Source organism: Penicillium daleae (genome assembly GCF_028827525.1).
Source record: "Penicillium daleae strain IBT 16125 chromosome Unknown utg000006l_segment0_segment0, whole genome shotgun sequence".
In the NCBI taxonomy this organism is placed as follows: Eukaryota; Fungi; Ascomycota; class Eurotiomycetes; order Eurotiales; family Aspergillaceae; genus Penicillium; species Penicillium daleae.
The window spans coordinates 2,061,445-2,077,782 of NW_026623154.1; the positions used below are offsets into that span (position 1 = coordinate 2,061,445).

Below are 16,338 nucleotides of genomic sequence, written 5' to 3' on the forward strand. Positions count from 1 at the left end.
AATCGTCACTTCCACGGCTAAATAAGAAGAGACTTTTTGAAATCTCCCAGCCGCGGGGAAGAAATTCCACGACATAAAACAGTCGGATCATCAGGAGAAAAGCCACATAAAAAGGGGGAAGGCGTTTGTGCGCTTGTAGAAAAGGCGGCGTCGAGCCATTCAGACGGCCGCTCTACCGCCACGAGTGGAGTCCTGGGTCGGATCGTGTCCAAACCTTCTTCCGCTCGTCCCGGCTGCCGACGGGCAAGATACGAGTTGAAGAACACGGTGCATGATAGTTATCTTGCTTCGAATTGGTTCAATTGCTAGGATAGCGGGTTTGTGGTGCTAAAGCAGTGTGGTGAAATGCAATTGATCGCCGGGCCGAGTATGGGCTGAAACGGTTTTCGGCACCAGGTGGTGGAAGGCTGACCCAAGCGAATTCCAGCTCCTTGACCGCTTGTCTTGTGAGCGGCCCCGAGGCATAGGTAGTTAATAATTCCATAAGTTTTTTGTGAATATTGTTTTCTAGCTTGCTTTTTTCATTAGGCCTTCCAGTGCACTCTTGCATAGATCAATTAATGCGAGAAACTAGGATCTGATCCGCCCGCGGACCGAAACAATGCTGCAATCTGCGGGGAACATTTGGCGGTATAGATCTGCTCTCGCAGCATAGAATATCTCTTCGGATAGGTATAAAATCAGAGATAGTTTTAACTGTGCCTTATATATACTGAGTGATGGAATGAAAAATGTCGAATTTGACCTATCAATTCAATTATTCAAGGGGTAAATGCGTAAGACGCACAGATGAAAGGTAAATCTAAATATAGACACAAAGTATTTGCTCCCAGTATAACTCCCGCGGATTACCCGGATGGCCGGTGTGTCCGCTTCTCCTGAGGTACTGTAGGATATTCCGGCCTTTTTAACCATCTCAACCAGTCGCAGAGCTTATCCCTCAATCGAAAGCCCCGCGATTCTCAAATCTTCCCTTAGTTACCGTGGTCATCACCGCACAATTTTGCTCTCTTGTTTGCGTGGGAAGGCTCGACCAGGTCAAAGAGGTTACCGTTGGTGGCATTGGTGTCGTTACGGCCGAGCGAGCCCAGGCCGAAGTTCTGAATAGCACCTCGCAACATACCGTACAGGGTGATGTAGCTGTCATCGGTAGTGTTGGGGGTAATACCGGCGCCAAACAGAATAGTCGCAATGTGATTGTCATTGTTGGGGTCAGAGTCAGCGTCGTTCCACCATGTAGCCTCGTCGAAGGTAGCGACAACCAGAGTGCCTTGAGCTTCAAGATGGGGCAGGTACAGATCCAAGAAGGCGTTGAGCCATTCACCGCCAGTGTTGGGCTGGTTGAAATAGTTGCTATCCGAGGTAGGGTCGTGGGCGTTGTGAAGCATATCCGGGACGTAGAAGGAGTACTCGGGCAGAGTGTGGGACATGACATGATCGGCGAAGGTGTTGTTGGCACCGTAGATCTTGCTGCAGCGCTCGTATTTGCTAGTGTAGGAGCTGAAGAGCAGAGCAGGGACGTCGAGGCGACGGTAAACCTGGGACGACCAGTCCGGGTTGGTGTTATCGATGGGGCCGTTCGTGATGTAGTTGTTGCAGTCGTTCGGACCACGGTGAGTGGCGATGGGGTTGTACCACTCAGCGTAGGTACCATAGGAGATGTTCTTAGCATCGAGGAGGTCATAAATGCTGGTGGCGTTTACATTGTAGAAATCCTCATCGGCCATACCGAAGAAGTCACCAGCGACGATAGCCGCGTAGTTGGGCAAGGAAGGGTGGGTGATAGCGTAGCTACGGGTCAGCAGCTTGCCACGGGTAGCTAGTAGCTTCCAGTAGGCCTGACCCATGGTCCACTTGTAGACCTCGTTCTCGAAGATAATATGAAGGACCTTCTTGAACTTGCCCTCGCACTGGGTAGCTGCACAGGAGTTGCCCGCTGCTGGGGTGCAAGTGCCGAACAGCTTGGTCTTGTTGATTGCCTTGGGGTGGCCCTCGCTGATCTGGAAGAAAGGATACTTGCCAGTTGCGCCGTCTGGAAGAAGATAGCCCTCCTTGGTGCCATAGCCAGTGAAGTTGCTACCGCTGACGGTGTCGTTGTTCACTGACCAATAGTAATAGCCACCATACTGCTCTGGATCGAAAGGAGAAGAATAAGAGAAGGGGTAACCGGCGACAGCTGGATCGTTGCTCTTGAAGACGTTGCCACCGATAAAGGGCACATCCTTTGCGGGAAGCGCATACTGAGCAGTAGCCACTGAGGCGAGGGCCAAAGCCGAAACGGCGTTGGTGAAGGCGTTCATCTTTGACAGCGAGGAGTCAACAACTGGCGGAGCCTAAGGGGCGATTGTCTTCTGTGAGGATCAATTGCCACAATATGGTTGTAACGCCTGTTTTTATGCTGCATTGGCATGATACATTGCACTGGGGATTGGTCAACGGCCCTAGCAACGCACGTGGGGAGACCTTGCTTCCAATCGAGTGGAAGAAGGGTCTAAACGGATCGTGGACCCTCCATCGCTGGACAGGTGTGAGTGCACTAGACTGGATGTATGCATCGGGCCTGAAGATCACTTCCAGAAGACCAGTGAGAAAGAGCTTTCCATCGGAGGTACCTTAGGTAGAAGAGAGAAGCCTTTCTGGATCCATCAGTTTGTTGGCCAAGCTTCCAGCCAAGCTTTGCGGAAAAAAGGGTCCGAGCCATGGCGGAGCGGCCACGATCCAACGCTTAAACCCACGTGCTGGCGGCAGAGCCTCCCGTTTGAGAAACGTCCCGTATCCATTGAAATGAAGCATCGGCATTTACCTAAGGCAAGAACATTCAATTAACCTAATTGGATAGTGCTAAACATTATTCAGCAAGAGATTAACTAACTATTGCGTGTTGGTATGTCATCCCTCGGAGATCTTCACCCACGGAGACTGCGCAGACCCCCAATTCGGAAGACTCGGAAGACATACTTTCGGATTGAAGCCGCGTTCGCCACGAGACTGGTACAATCCATGTCTGCCTAGAGTCTTGGCTTTGTTTCTTTCTTTCTCATGTTGGACCGACCCGAATTGCGCAAAAGTATTGACTTACCAGGACTACGGTAACGTGAAGTTGCTTTCTGCCGTAGGTCCGTGTCTGGGTCTTTGAATGACTCTCTAATATTCAAAGCTAGGCGTTTAGTTATGCTAGAGATAGTAATTTTATACCTTTTTTATTTTTATTTTCGTGCGAAATCATGTCACAATGACTCGAGTGGTATTTGTAATTTTGAAGATCTATGGGAGTATAACGGACCATACCTTCATGTACAGATCAAGTCAATTGAATTTTCACAATAGAGGATCCACTCTGCAGCGGGATTATAGTCCCAGGAGGGCTCTGGTATCCGTTGATCTGGACATCCTTGATCTGGAGACCAGATGGTAGTTGTAAGTTGCCGGATGTCCCCCGTGGCGCGGTAACTTTCACAGTCAACACTTTATTACCAAGTTCCCACTTCACCGATAGCTGTCCATATTGAGTCTTCACAGATGCAGTAGCCCAGTTTAGATCAAATCCTAAGATTGCAGGTTGAACAATCCAAGTCTTATGTCCTGGAGTAGCTGCACTAATCCCGGCAACGTGCTCGGTAAGTACATAGGTCGGTGCGCCACCCCATGGATGGCTCTGAGATGTAAACAAGCTCAATCCAGGGCTCAGATCTTGAGCAACATATTCCCAAGAAGCACCAGTGCTGTATTCATCATTTGTCATGGCCGTCCAAAGGCTATCCAGGAGATACTTGGCGATAGCGGTATCATTTACTTCCATAGCCGCCGCGAGCAGGAAGCCATTGGTATTCGGAGAAATATCAGCAGAGGCAGCATCAGTAGTGGAGATATCTTTGTAGCCGGGAGTGAGCTTCAAATCAGCAAGTCTAACCAATGACGAGGCAGCTCGTTCGTCGCTGGCTACACCTGAGCTGATAGCAAAAGCAATATCTACAACTCCAAAACTGGTGTTGGACGAGGTACTGCGCACATAAATCCCCAACTCATTATTCCAAAGGAGCTCATTGATGGCCTTTGATATCTCTGTTGCGGTGTCGCGGTATGACTGGGCGCTCTTTGTGTCAACCAAAGCATCGGCTACCACAGCAGCCTCATTCAGCGCCTGCACAAGTGCAGCGCTGATCGCAGTCCCCTTAGCGTCACCGAGGAATCCACCGAAGCTGACAAGCTGTGTATTACTGTCGATTTCACCCAGTATCCACGAGATCTGCTTTTGGATCGACGACCAGACACCTCTAGCCCAGGTCAGATCGCCGCTTCTCTGGACGTACCCAGTAAAAGATAGAACTCCTAGGATCTGGTAGTCATTCAGGCCATAGTAGGAGTAGAGAACTTCTTTCAGAGACGAAGTGTTGTATCCCATTTGTGGCGCAATGCTGACAAGTCCGTTTGACAATTGGGTACTGAGCAGGTAGTCTAAAGTTCCACGAACGTAGTCCCAGCGAGAAGTACTCGAAGTCAGGATTTTCGAGGTGTGGAAGAAATCCCCAAGCCAGACCAATCGATCTCGCTTCGCTCCATCCATACACAGAGCCTCGGTATTTTGTCGAACGCCGTACTCAGACAAGATGGAGGAGGATAGCATGTCATTTTCATAGAGAAGCGTGCCATTGCTTGCGTGAACGGTCACATCTTTCACCAACGCGCTTTGATCTTGGTAGGGTCCAAATCCCCAGCCACCGGCACTCAGGGCAGACACCCCATAGTCGGTTAGCGAAATGTTCAGGACAGTGGCCCCATCGATATCAATGGAAAGTTGAGAGCCAGAGAGGAGGGTGGTCGAGATCTTGTACCATATACCTTCCTTGATGTCGATAGAGATGGGAAAGCTTCCGACAAGTTGGCTATCGAGCGTCGTTTGATTCACGAAGCCCCAGCCAGAAGCAACAACAATTGAGTTCCGCGGAGTGAGTGTCTTATTAGTGTTGACAAATGTTGTTTCCTCCGGTAGGTTAGAGACCAGGAGGAGCACCAGTCCAGTTCCTGAAATAGGCTGAGAAACAGACCAGCCAGTACCCCCGCGAATGATCTTTGACGAGAAGGTCATGGTGTAGTCAGTCCAATCCATTCCGTGCACGCCAGGGCCTGGCTTCTGACCACGGATGTAAGCGCCTTCTTCCGTAACTTCCCAGGTGGATGGCTGGGAATTAGCGTCAAAGCAAGCAGCTGCGACAGCATTGGCCCCGAGCTTCCAAATTTCATTGTAAGTTGGATTTGAGCAAGAGAATGTGGAAGGAAGGTTGTCAGGATTAATGTGGTCGATGGTAGGTACAAATCCGACCTCGGTCAGCGTAATGTGCCCCTTGGTCAAAACTTTGATGGACTGCCATCGTTGTCCTCCTTGAACAAAGTAAGACTCGAGCTTTCCAGGCTTTGTGATGTTGAAAGTCTCGACCCGGAATGAATTGGACAGTCCATTTGTAAAGTAGTATGGCCCATCAGCCCAGACATGGTTCAAGCCGTCAAATTGTTCCGTGTACTTGACTTCGATCTGCACAGGACCTTTCACATTTGAGATTTCAAAGTATGGGTAACCTGCAACTTCGCGTCCGTAGTCCAAGGTAACGACAGAATTCTTGTCGAAATCCAGGGTGACGGATTGGCCGGTCTGAAGTCGTTTGGTGGCTCTGCTTGGTTGAGTACCCAATTGGTACTGTTGAGGTAGAAAATTGCTGTACCAACAGCTCATTAGTTCCGATTTAATTGGAAGACAACATAAAGGGTAGCCTACTCGGTCGATGCATTGCAGAATGCAAGTAAGGTGCTCACGAGAAACAACTTCCCAGCTGCCAGAGCCCTCATTGTTGCGATAAAGGACTGTGACTCCAACCAGTAGGCTTACTCTGGTGGCAGCAGCGTGGAGTATTTATTTTCCCCTTTATCCCCCCGGGTTTTCTTCGGCAGGGTCTCCGCGAGAAAGTATCCGAACTCGTCATTGCGGTTCAGGGATTTCGTTTTCATTGGACTTGAGGCTAGTCGGCACACCCGCAACACCCCCACAACCCCACATCGCCAGTCGGCTTTTCCGGGGTATCCTATATTCTGCTCGGTGTTCGGTGCAATAACCATGCTGTTAACCTCAGTAAGGCTACAGTTACTCGCTCCACTCGCAGAAACTTAAACGAAGTCATCTGCCAGCCGTCGTGCAGACTTTAAGCCTTCGGTTGTGGGCCTGAAGCTTTTCGCCCCCCACAATGGAAAGCCAATATGTCGAGCCTAGAAAAAAATTAGAGGTTATGGAGACCAAAGTGCCGCCCTATCTTGCCGACGTGTGGGGAAGTTGGCGACTACCTCATCTGAGGGGATATTTTTCAGTTTACAATGGATATAGTATAGCTTGCGTTTCATATCAGTGCAATTTCAAGTCTTAAGAAGTGATGATCTTTTGCGCTTTCAAGTATCATAAAGAAGCCATGCTATGAGACCAATTTTAGTGGCGGAGTGCTCCACGTGCTAAATCCGGGTACGACACATACCAACATGTCTCGGTGAGCTCCCATTGACTGTGAGTCTCCACTATCTTTATCAACATATGACACCAGTCAAACGGAACGCAAAATTGTAGTCGCTTCCACTCTCGACTCAAAGCAAGTGTGTCCCAGGGCGCTACGATCCCATTTATATCGCTATGATTGACATTATGGTCTTCGAGTGCTGGTATACGAATCGTCACTCGTAACGAGTGAACATTGCAGAAAGATTGTTTGAGAAGCTCAAAGAAGGCATGGTAGACGGTGATCCAGCTTCTAGCCTCTGGCGACTCATCGAAAGAGCTCCAGATTTCAAATATTATATCCATAGATTGAATAAGCTTCAGACAACCAGGCGATAGAACTCTCGACATGATAAACGGAGAGTCAATTCCCTTTCGTGGAATGAATACATTCGTCCCGTACAGAACTGGCAATGCTTCTTCGTAGCTAGAGAATGGACATATTAGGCATGTCTATATCCAAGCAACGTAGTAAATTCAACGACTTACCCAACTTGACAACACCTTAGCCACTCCGCACCCCCGAGCTTTGTCCCAGGCCGCGTACTTGTTAGGCCCTCATGACGGTTTTTCCAACTCTCTTCAGAGCGGTCATCGCACCGGTCCATATAGGCATCCTCGGCAAAGGCATTTGTTTGTTGGCAGACACTGTGGTGCCAATTCCAGTACCTCACTGTGCCATTGAGCATAGACAGAAAACGCCTTCGTTGAAGAAAAGTCGGCTGGAGAGGCTTCGACTGAAAAGATTTTGGCTCGAAAGGCGAAGCCCACATCCATGAATACTCGATATGTACACGTCGATTACCCATCAGCTCGATGTAGATCATCCTTCTCACTTCCACAGGAAGCTCAAAAAACTTGCTCTGTTGCTGAGGGTTGCGTTGCCGAGCACATCGTATAACGCTTTGATTTTCTGGGATTGGTAGTTTCCACCCATTGAAAGGGTCACCGTTCACTTCGCAGGTCGAATCGGAGACCCCCGGGGCGTGTGGAGAGCCAATCCCTCGCCATGGAGAAGGGTTGCATTTTTTTAGTTCTCGCCGTTCTCGTTCTCGTTTAGTAAGGAACTTGTCAAAGATTTTGGACGCCATGATGTTTGTAGTGAACACAAGGGGGCGGCGGGGACCGTTAATAAATACGCGGTGTGTGGGGAAAATAGGGTAAAGTGCGTGGCAGAGACCCTATTCCACTGCGAGGCCCTTCAAGCTATCTGAGCGGACTCACGAATCAATTTTGACTGCATTATTTCAAACAAAACGCCGAACTCATAGCTAGTCGATAAACTTTGAGCTTCATTTCTCTTTATTCTTTACCATAAAGTAGCAATTCAGGATCAACCGTGCCAGATGATCATAGCACCTGCCTACGTACAGACCCTGAAGTGCTATATTTTTTCAGTCCTCCCGGTCGTCTTGTCCTAAGATTCTAAACTACTCACCTCAGATTCAATTAATCTCACCGTTAAGGTGTAGGATCCGAAGACAAAATACTTACAGATCCCAACGAGGAAAACGAACCGTTTACATACTAGCAGCCTAGAAAAATGTGGTTGGCGAAGACGCAACGAAATGCTTAATTTCAATTGTGATATCAAGGAAGTCAACTACCCAAGAATTGTTCTTTAAGAGCTCGCAGTAAGCCGGCGCTTAGTGCACTGCTTGCAGTTGCAGTTAGGGAACGCTTGGTTCAACATGGCGAAACTCTTCTCAATCTCCTTGAGGTTATCCTCATCGGCCTTATGTGCCAGGGGCTGTCGAGTAGCTGCTTGGGACACCCGCGAAGCAGCAGAGTTCTCCATCAGCTCAGCATAGCTATCGTTCACCTGGGATCGAAGGGTCAGTCTACCGACCTGAATTCGAAGATAATCCAAAGCGGTACGGGTGTGGCCGACAAGGTGCGAGCGACCAGCAAGCAATGAGCCTTGCCGATCAATGGCATCGCGAAGCAAATCACACCGAGCTTCGAAACAAGCGGGGACGTTGCTGCCTTTCTGATAAGCCTCGAACTTACCGTTGCCCTTGACGTTGACTTCAAGCAACTTTGCGGCGAGTTGGATGTCGACGGCAACCTCGTTGAACAGGTTGGGAAATTGCTCGAGCTTGTGGATTGAGTCCACAAGTCGGTTGATGATATTTTCCCGGCTGTAATTGAAGGCTTCTTCGTAACTCTCCATTTTTGCGACTTGGGGTTGGGCACTTACCGAACGTGGGTTTGTGATGGTGAAGAATTTGGCAGGTTGTTTTCTGATTGCAGGAGGTGAGAATGTTAGGAGGATTGGAACTGTGATGGATGGAGAGGGATATGATGATGAGAAATGGTTCCCCTTTTATATGTGCGTCAACGTGGTCGAGGTAGAATCATCAAGATATTTTTAAGAATTAGACAATGTAGCCGCTTTGTTCGACTACACATTGTCGAAGTGAATGGCTTTTTTCTCTTTGCCCCAGAAAAGATATCAATGCTGTTGTTTGATTCATTATACACCATAAATAGGCCATTGTCTAAATTTATCAGGATTGAGAAGCGGTCGCTCAGGTGGTCAACCGGGTGCAAGAAGATTCCTTTGAACCCGGGAACGGACGTTTCCTCAGGGAGCTGCGAGGCATTCACCAACCTTTGGGGCGCAAAACATGCACCTGCGAGTGTCAGCCGCGACAATATTGATCCGTAATGCTATTTTTGACCAAAGTTGTCAAAATTGGGGACACAAAGAAGGTCGAAGGGAGGTGTTGGTACGGGGAGCGATGCGACCTAAACGGGCGGACTCGCATTTGTTTCATATAGACAAAGGTTGGTCACTCAAGTGTTGATGTCAGTTTGGCCGAGTGGTCTAAGGCGCTTGACTTGAACTTTGGGGAAACCCTTCCATGTTTGGGCATCAAGTATCTTCGGATGCACAGGTTCGAACCCTGTAGCTGACGTTTCAACTTTATTTTTGTTTTCCCGAACGAGATCACGCCGCCCACAACGGTACCGGTAAAATACATTTCAAGGAAGGGTAAAATTTTTAGCAACTAGAATAGTCTACCATGCAATAGAATTTCTACCCATAAATGACAATTGTGCTGTATATATGGACTGAGGCTCCTCCATCTTGTGCTTAATCCAGTCGGAAGAAGACTATCCCATCGAACCAATGGCACATCCTAGAATCGTACGGTAAATACTAACAATGCCTCTGATCGGGCGATAGACATGATATGTTTTCCATTCAATATAGAGTATGAAAATGAATACTTAAAGAGAAACACAATCCTTAGAAACCTAATACTGCTATGCATGATTCGCGGCAAGCTTCGGGCTTGCGCTTCGCATCGCATCGCAAACATCGGAATATTCCACGAGGGAGACTTTCTAAAATACAAAATAGATTTTATTATAGCACAAAAGAGAACGGTTGAGTCAACGTCCAAGCCACCATTGACAAAAGTCCAGAAAAAGTAATTATCAAGGCATAATTCTCTATCGTCACCCCAACCTCCTTCTAAATCTTCGCTCTCGGTCTAATATACAAAGCCTCAGCCTCAGCAAGAACTAACCCCTCCCCATCCAGAATCTGCCCCTCAACCCTCCACTTCCGATTCTCCTTAACCTCCATCATCCTTGCCTGCACCAGAATTGCGCCCGGCGTAGGCACAGGACGCAAAAACTTCGTATTCAGATACGCAGTCACAGGACCCGGCTGTGCATTCTTGGCCTCCCGTGTCGAAGCATCCCCGACATGGCCATTGAGTGCTAACAAGAGGCCGGTCGCTTCGTCTAGGAGTGCAGCAACTATGCCGCCGTGTAGGATGCCGGGGTATCCATTTAGATCAGAGCCGAGGATGAAGAATAGGCGGAGTTCTTCAGCTTCGGCGGGTGTGCTTGACGCGGGAGATTGGGTTTGTTTGGGGGGTTTGGTGGGATTTGCTGGTGGGCGGTACTGGCTGAGACAGGCAGATAGGGTTGTATTTGAACTAAGGGTTTTGGAGAAGAGGCTATCTTCCCCGGAGGATTTGATTGTTCTTGAGGGGATGGAGAGGGTCACGAAGGAGTCATCTTTTAGGAGGGTTGATATCCAGGGGATGGATTGGAAGGGGGTTGGATCGCTGGTTGCCATGTTGGCGTTGAGCAAGCTTGGTAAGATGAGAAGCTTGCGAGATCAATAAATGAAGGGTCAATCTGCAGTGAAGTTGATAGTTCGTCGTTAAATTCACTAAAGATTCGAAGCCGAGGGTGTCATTTGTGCCTAGGCTTCTTTCGGGGCGCGGGGAAACTCGCGGTCTGGCCGCGGGAAGCTAAAAAGATAAAACTCAGAAACTCTCTAGGCGCTGACATCAGCTGGAAGATCTGCTAATACATCGAATAGATATAAGGAGAGCTCTCATCTCTAAATACACTGACCTCCGAAAATCATTTCATTGGTCAGGTAGGTTGATTATCTCGAATAGCTGCAGCCTAGTAAACTTCTAGATCACGGGCACCTATTAGCCTGGTCCTGGAATGCAATGCTTTATATAGAGGCGTCAAGAGACGACACTGAGCTATTCAACCTTTTGAAAAAGCAAAATGCTATCTGCTATTTCAGCATGAGCACACACAAACAGAACTCTCCAAGATACCCCAGGATTCTCCAAGCGATCCAATAAAGACCCGACCAAATCCAACCCAATGCCCGGTCCGTGACGGAAGGGAAGCACTATTTACCCCGCAAGATCCACGATCCAACGGGTTCTTGTGTCTGTCTCTGTTTCTTGTTTCCTGTTCTTTATTTCTTGCTGCTGATTCCCACTTTACTACGTCACCTCGCTGGAGAACTTGCCGGGACTATAATTAACATTCAAATGCCCTGATTTGACCCGAGACTTGTGACCCTCGTTTCTCTCAGCATCACCTACCGTACCTCCTTTTCAGCTTATGCTACAACACACCCCCTTCCGTACTGATCACTACCAGCACCAGCCAATACCCTCTCCGCAGTTCTCAGGAAGAAGATGAACAGTGGCATTGATGACACGGCTCGTTTGTTTTGGATCCTGCGACCTGATAAGAAGACCCGGGCCTGAGATGCTGCTGGCAAACTCATCGTACAGCGCCTATGAAAGAGAGTCTTGCCTCTTGGGGCAGTGACTGTTACACTAATAAGCAGCACTTTCGCTGAACTAGATGCTAACAAACCCGCGAACAAGACCGAAAGTTTGAAATCTCCATGATTCACAGAGTGGATTTGAAATTAATGACCGCATAAATGAACGACGGCGAAAGACGATCTTGTATCATCGACAACGACTCCCATTTGGAGCTGTATCCAACAGACTCCCGTCCTTTTCTGCTTCTTGAGTTCGCCGCCAGAATACCTCCAGGCAAGGAACAACACAATTAAAATCTAATCAGGTCCGGTACGACCAGCGCAGCCAAGGCGAGCCCGCATATACACCGACAACACAAAAGACGGAACATATAAAGGTCAAGATCCGATTATAAGAGGGGTTGAAAGTTGTGAAACAAACACAAAAAAAACGAAAACTCCTTTTACAGCATCATCTTTCTCTCATCTATATTCTCAGCAAAAAAACAAGAAATCTCATCACCAGAGAAAAAGAAAAAGAAAGAGAGAGCGAGAGCTGTGTATGCGCACGCAACATGTATACACACACAAAAAAAGAAAAGAGAGAGATCAGAAACTAAATCGACAAAGGATCACAGATCACAAAACACGACAGATGCGGAGCAGGTGGGGTGTTGGTCTCGTCTCGCTGTTATCTATTCGGCAACAAGCTTGGTGGGGGAAACACCAATGCCGTTGTGGTTGCGGTAGAAGAGAACGCCCTTGCTCTCGCCCTGGGCGCCTTCGGTGGGCTCAACCCACTGGCAAGCACGGGCAGAGGTCCACATGGCCTTGAAGAAGCCGAACGAGCCGGTGTGGGCCTCAGTGCGGTAGTGCTCGCCCATAACAGCCTTGATGGCCTCGCTGGCCTCGTCGGCGTTGTAGAAGGGGATGTTGCTGACATAGTGGTGCAGGACGTGAGTCTCGATGATGCCGTGGAAGATGTGGCGGCCGACAAAGCCAAAGTCACGGTCAATGGTGGCAGCGGCGCCGCGGGCAAAGTTCCACACCTCGGGCTCGTAGTGAGGGAGGGAGGGGTCGGTGTGCTGCAGGTAGGTGATGGCAACTGCAAAGAGAAGATGTTAGTGAGATTGATACGGTTGGAAGGTTGATTTTTTGAGCTGACTGCGTGCAGATCGGGTATAACACTTACCGAGCCAGTGGTTGACCCAGAGGTACGGGATACCGTACCACACGAGCAGGTTCAACCAGCCATAGGTGGAGCCGATATAGTACAGAAGAGAGCCGGTGAGGATGAGACCAAGGTCACTCAGGGCAATCAGCTTGGCATCCTTGGCCTCGTACAGGGGGCTAGAGGGGTCGAAGTGGTTGACACCACCACCCAAGCCGTTCTTCTTGCCCTTGCCGCGGCCCTCGGGCTGCTTCTCGTGGTTGTTGTGGCCAGTCACGTTGGTGATCAGGTACAGCAGCCAGCCAAAGAGCTGCTGGCCAATCATGTGGGTGGCAGTCGCAATGGGAGTCTCCTCGACGAGCTCGCTGAGCTCGTAGATGGTCTTGCCAATGCGAGTGGAATAGTCACTGCGGGTCTTGGGGACGAAGACCATGTCGCGGGCAATGTTACCAGTGGCCTTGTGGTGCTTACCGTGGGAGATCTTCCACGAGAAGTAAGGGACCAGCAGAAGGGAGTGGCAGATCCAGCCGACGGTGTCGTTCAGAACCTTGGAGGGCGAGAAGGCCTGGTGACCGCACTCGTGGGCCAACACCCAGACACCAGTACCGACGAGACCCTGGACAACGGTGTACAGCGTCCACAGGGCCACGCGAGCAGGCATGAAGGGAACAGTCTCCGGGGTGACATAGTTGTGGAAGAGGTAGAAGACGGAGGCCAGGATCGCCATGTCACGGAAGACATAGTACAAGCTGGTGACGGCGGAGCGGTGGAAGCAGTGGGCGGGGATGGCATCACGAATCTGCTTGATGGTGAAGTCGGGGATCTTGAACTCGTTGCCATACGTATCAAGCATCTTGGTCCGAACCTCCTGCTCCGAGGCCATGGAGGACAGCGACGTCGATGAGGGCGACTGGCGGGGGCTGTCGAAGGGCGAGCCCGAGACCGAGGAGGGCATCGACGAGTCGGTAGTGGGGTTGCGGTGCAGCGCAACGCGCTTGGGAAGAGCAGTCGACGACATGGTGAAGACGATAAAATGAATCAATCCCAAGAAGAACGCAACAAAAAGATCTTATAGCGTGGGATGGCGAGGTTCTTCAAAGGCTTTCCTCGACTGGACTATAATGCGCTCGCCGAACCAACGGAACCGAATCACAGCGAGGATGTTGGGACGAACGAAAAGAAAAGAGAAAAGAGAGAGGACGATGGACGGCGACTAGCTGCAAAGAGGCAAAGCCTGAGCAGAAAAGATAGGGCAAATTAAAAAAAAAAAAATTAAGAAAAAAAAAGAAAAAAAGGCAAAGCTGAACAGCCTCCTGTGGGGGTTGGGGAGAGACCCGTCAGTTTCCAATTGATCGTCGGGTCACGAAAGTGGGTGGGTGTTGAAGTGGTTCAACTCACAGGTCAACGGTCGTGACTCGTCTGCTGCTTTGGGCCTGGTGGTTACACAAGAGAGTGGGGAGGGGGAGAAAGAAAGAAGAGCAAGACCAGAGGAGCTGAAGGGATTGATAAAAAAAAAGGCAGTCCCGAAGCCGATCAGCTTATGGAAGAATCGCAGTCAAAAGGGAAATGGCAAAAAAAAAAAAAATTGAAAATGCAAAAAAGGGACCACTTGTTTGTTGCCATCGTTCCTTGGTTCCATCGCCCCAGAGAGGTAATTTGCAATTAACCTCAATTACCCGGCCCTGCCAATCTCTGCTTGACTCTGGTCCCTGGCACCACCACCAGCCTCGATGATTTGGTGTATTGCCATTTTCCAAAATTACACCGTTCATCGACGTTTCTAAACGAAAATAAGAACATAAAGATTTGTTCTATCGCGTTCTGCTCCACTTCACATTGGAATTTTTTTTTTTTTTTTTTCTTCTTTCTTTTGGCGCCTTCCGCCACTTGACTCGCTCGCCTTTTACGGATACACTTCGTCCTGCATGAACTCCTCTTTCCAATCTTAAGTCTTGCATGACAAGGGCCACGGCCCTCCCGACCAAGTCGATCCATTGGATAGATCTGGACACGCCACCGAAGTGGACAGCAACATCCTTTGAATTTTCGTCCAGCTGGAGCGCAAGGATCTATACACTTGATCTTTCAATAGTATTTTACTTCCTTGCTCACCTTCTCTACAAATATCATAATTGTCATTCTAGGATCTGTAGTATCGAGTCTACTATACTAAAAACTGGAGATTCCAGTCCAAATGAAAATTACCAAACCCGTCTCGCAGTCGGGGAGATACGCCACCGCCTACGCGACACTAATCCTCTTTGGGAGCCCAACATTTCATTCATTCCCCCTTATTTTTCGCCTTTGTTCGGAGGCGGTGAGAGATTAATCTAACCACCTGCTTAATGTAACTACAGTACTTGAACACTGTACCGAGCGCAAGCATCAACCCGGCCATGTACTTCGACTCAAGGTTACGTAGAGAACTCAATTACCAGCAATAAGCATCTTCAGAACCAGCACGAGTCCTGGTCCCAAAAAAAAACCCTCAAGTGATGAAATCATCCACCCCTACTCCACCGAGCATGCCTACAGCACAGAGTGCAGAGTACCAACTGTATCTTATCTCTCCCTCTCTCATCCCCCATGCAATTGGACGGCGGCAGTGATTCTGCCAGTTTTCACATGCGCGTCCCGAACCTTACGATTGGAAAGCATGTGGACTGGGCCGGCGATCGACCGGCCTCGGCGGGTCATTTTCGTGGGTGCGCGTTGACGTGTGAATGTTTAATATGGGGGGCAGCATTGGTGGGATTGGCCCACGGTCCGCTGTGGTGATCGAGGGGGCAATTGGTACAGTACGAAATGTAAGTGGCATGGCATGCAGAAGGAGAAGGGAATGGGACTTTTCAAGTCGGTGAAATACATGCAGTACAACAGTACTCCGCTACTGTACGGAGTCCTGTTGTTCGGCGAGGAGCGTGTTCTGGCATGTGAAATGGGACTTGGGTGGTCGGGGAGGTGCTTGTTGGGCGGTGCCGCCCTGGTATTGGCGTGAGGGGACAGGTACATACATTCATGTATCTCATATGCATGGTGTATGGCAATTGTACTGGATACAAATGGAACCTGATATGGACCATCGCAAAGCATTTGCACTACTATGGCTCTCCATAGGTGAACGGAAATGCGGAATAGAGAGAGGTACGGAGTTATACATCCAGGAATGGCTCTTCGGAATATTCTCGGCCGACCAAGTTTAGTGCTTCCATAAGCAGAGTACTGTACATTCAACAGAGTATTGCAGAGAAGTAGGAGTACTGGACAAGTATACTTGGTGGTCTCTTTCGTGGGGGAAAGGTTCCCTCTTGTTGGGCGAGCGGGTCCTGCTTGAGTTTTGTTGAGGAGCGCCCCCGCCAATGAAAGTGCCCCACTTTCCGACCCTTTTATTTTTTTATTTATCTTTTTTTTTTGCAAAACGCATGACCAGAGGTGGTCTGCTGGGCCGAGGATAAATGGTATGATTGTGATAACCATAAAGTAAATATACTTCCAGGAGAAGCAATGCGATAGAATATGTGGTGAACTAATAATTAATCCCAGTGATCCTCAGTATCTGAATCTGACTAAGGTTCTTATCATGTCACT

The 16,338-nt window shown here is 49.1% G+C and overlaps 6 protein-coding genes across 6 annotated transcripts; 1 reads left to right on the forward strand and 5 right to left on the reverse strand.

The window, feature by feature from the left end:
- Positions 1–974: 974 nt before the first annotated feature.
- N7458_006476 (uncharacterized protein) lies at positions 975–2,300 on the reverse strand (the record flags this gene model as incomplete). The annotated part of the gene is made up of 1 exon (XM_056909858.1): positions 975–2,300. One exon carries the CDS (start codon positions 2,298–2,300, stop codon positions 975–977), a length of 1,326 nt encoding a protein of 441 aa, XP_056765562.1.
- Positions 2,301–3,301: 1,001 nt separating this feature from the next.
- Positions 3,302–5,728, reverse strand: N7458_006477 (Six-hairpin glycosidase; the record flags this gene model as incomplete). The annotated part of the gene is made up of 1 exon (XM_056909859.1): positions 3,302–5,728. One exon carries the CDS (start codon positions 5,726–5,728, stop codon positions 3,302–3,304), a length of 2,427 nt encoding a protein of 808 aa, XP_056765563.1.
- Positions 5,729–8,153: 2,425 nt separating this feature from the next.
- On the reverse strand, positions 8,154–8,705 carry N7458_006478 (uncharacterized protein; the record flags this gene model as incomplete). The annotated part of the gene is made up of 1 exon (XM_056909860.1): positions 8,154–8,705. The coding sequence occupies one exon, from the start codon at positions 8,703–8,705 to the stop codon at positions 8,154–8,156; it is 552 nt and encodes a 183-aa protein (XP_056765564.1).
- Positions 8,706–10,016: 1,311 nt separating this feature from the next.
- Positions 10,017–10,631, reverse strand: N7458_006479 (PaaI family thioesterase; the record flags this gene model as incomplete). Its single annotated transcript, XM_056909861.1, has 1 exon — positions 10,017–10,631. The coding sequence occupies one exon, from the start codon at positions 10,629–10,631 to the stop codon at positions 10,017–10,019; it is 615 nt and encodes a 204-aa protein (XP_056765565.1).
- A 1,643-nt stretch (positions 10,632–12,274) lies between these two features.
- N7458_006480 (oleate delta-12 desaturase odeA) lies at positions 12,275–13,768 on the reverse strand (the record flags this gene model as incomplete). The annotated part of the gene is made up of 2 exons (XM_056909862.1): positions 12,275–12,684; positions 12,772–13,768. The coding sequence occupies 2 exons, from the start codon at positions 13,766–13,768 to the stop codon at positions 12,275–12,277; spliced, it is 1,407 nt and encodes a 468-aa protein (XP_056765566.1).
- A 1,714-nt stretch (positions 13,769–15,482) lies between these two features.
- Positions 15,483–15,748, forward strand: N7458_006481 (uncharacterized protein; the record flags this gene model as incomplete). The annotated part of the gene is made up of 2 exons (XM_056909863.1): positions 15,483–15,557; positions 15,578–15,748. 2 exons carry the CDS (start codon positions 15,483–15,485, stop codon positions 15,746–15,748), a joined length of 246 nt encoding a protein of 81 aa, XP_056765567.1.
- Positions 15,749–16,338: the final 590 nt, after the last annotated feature.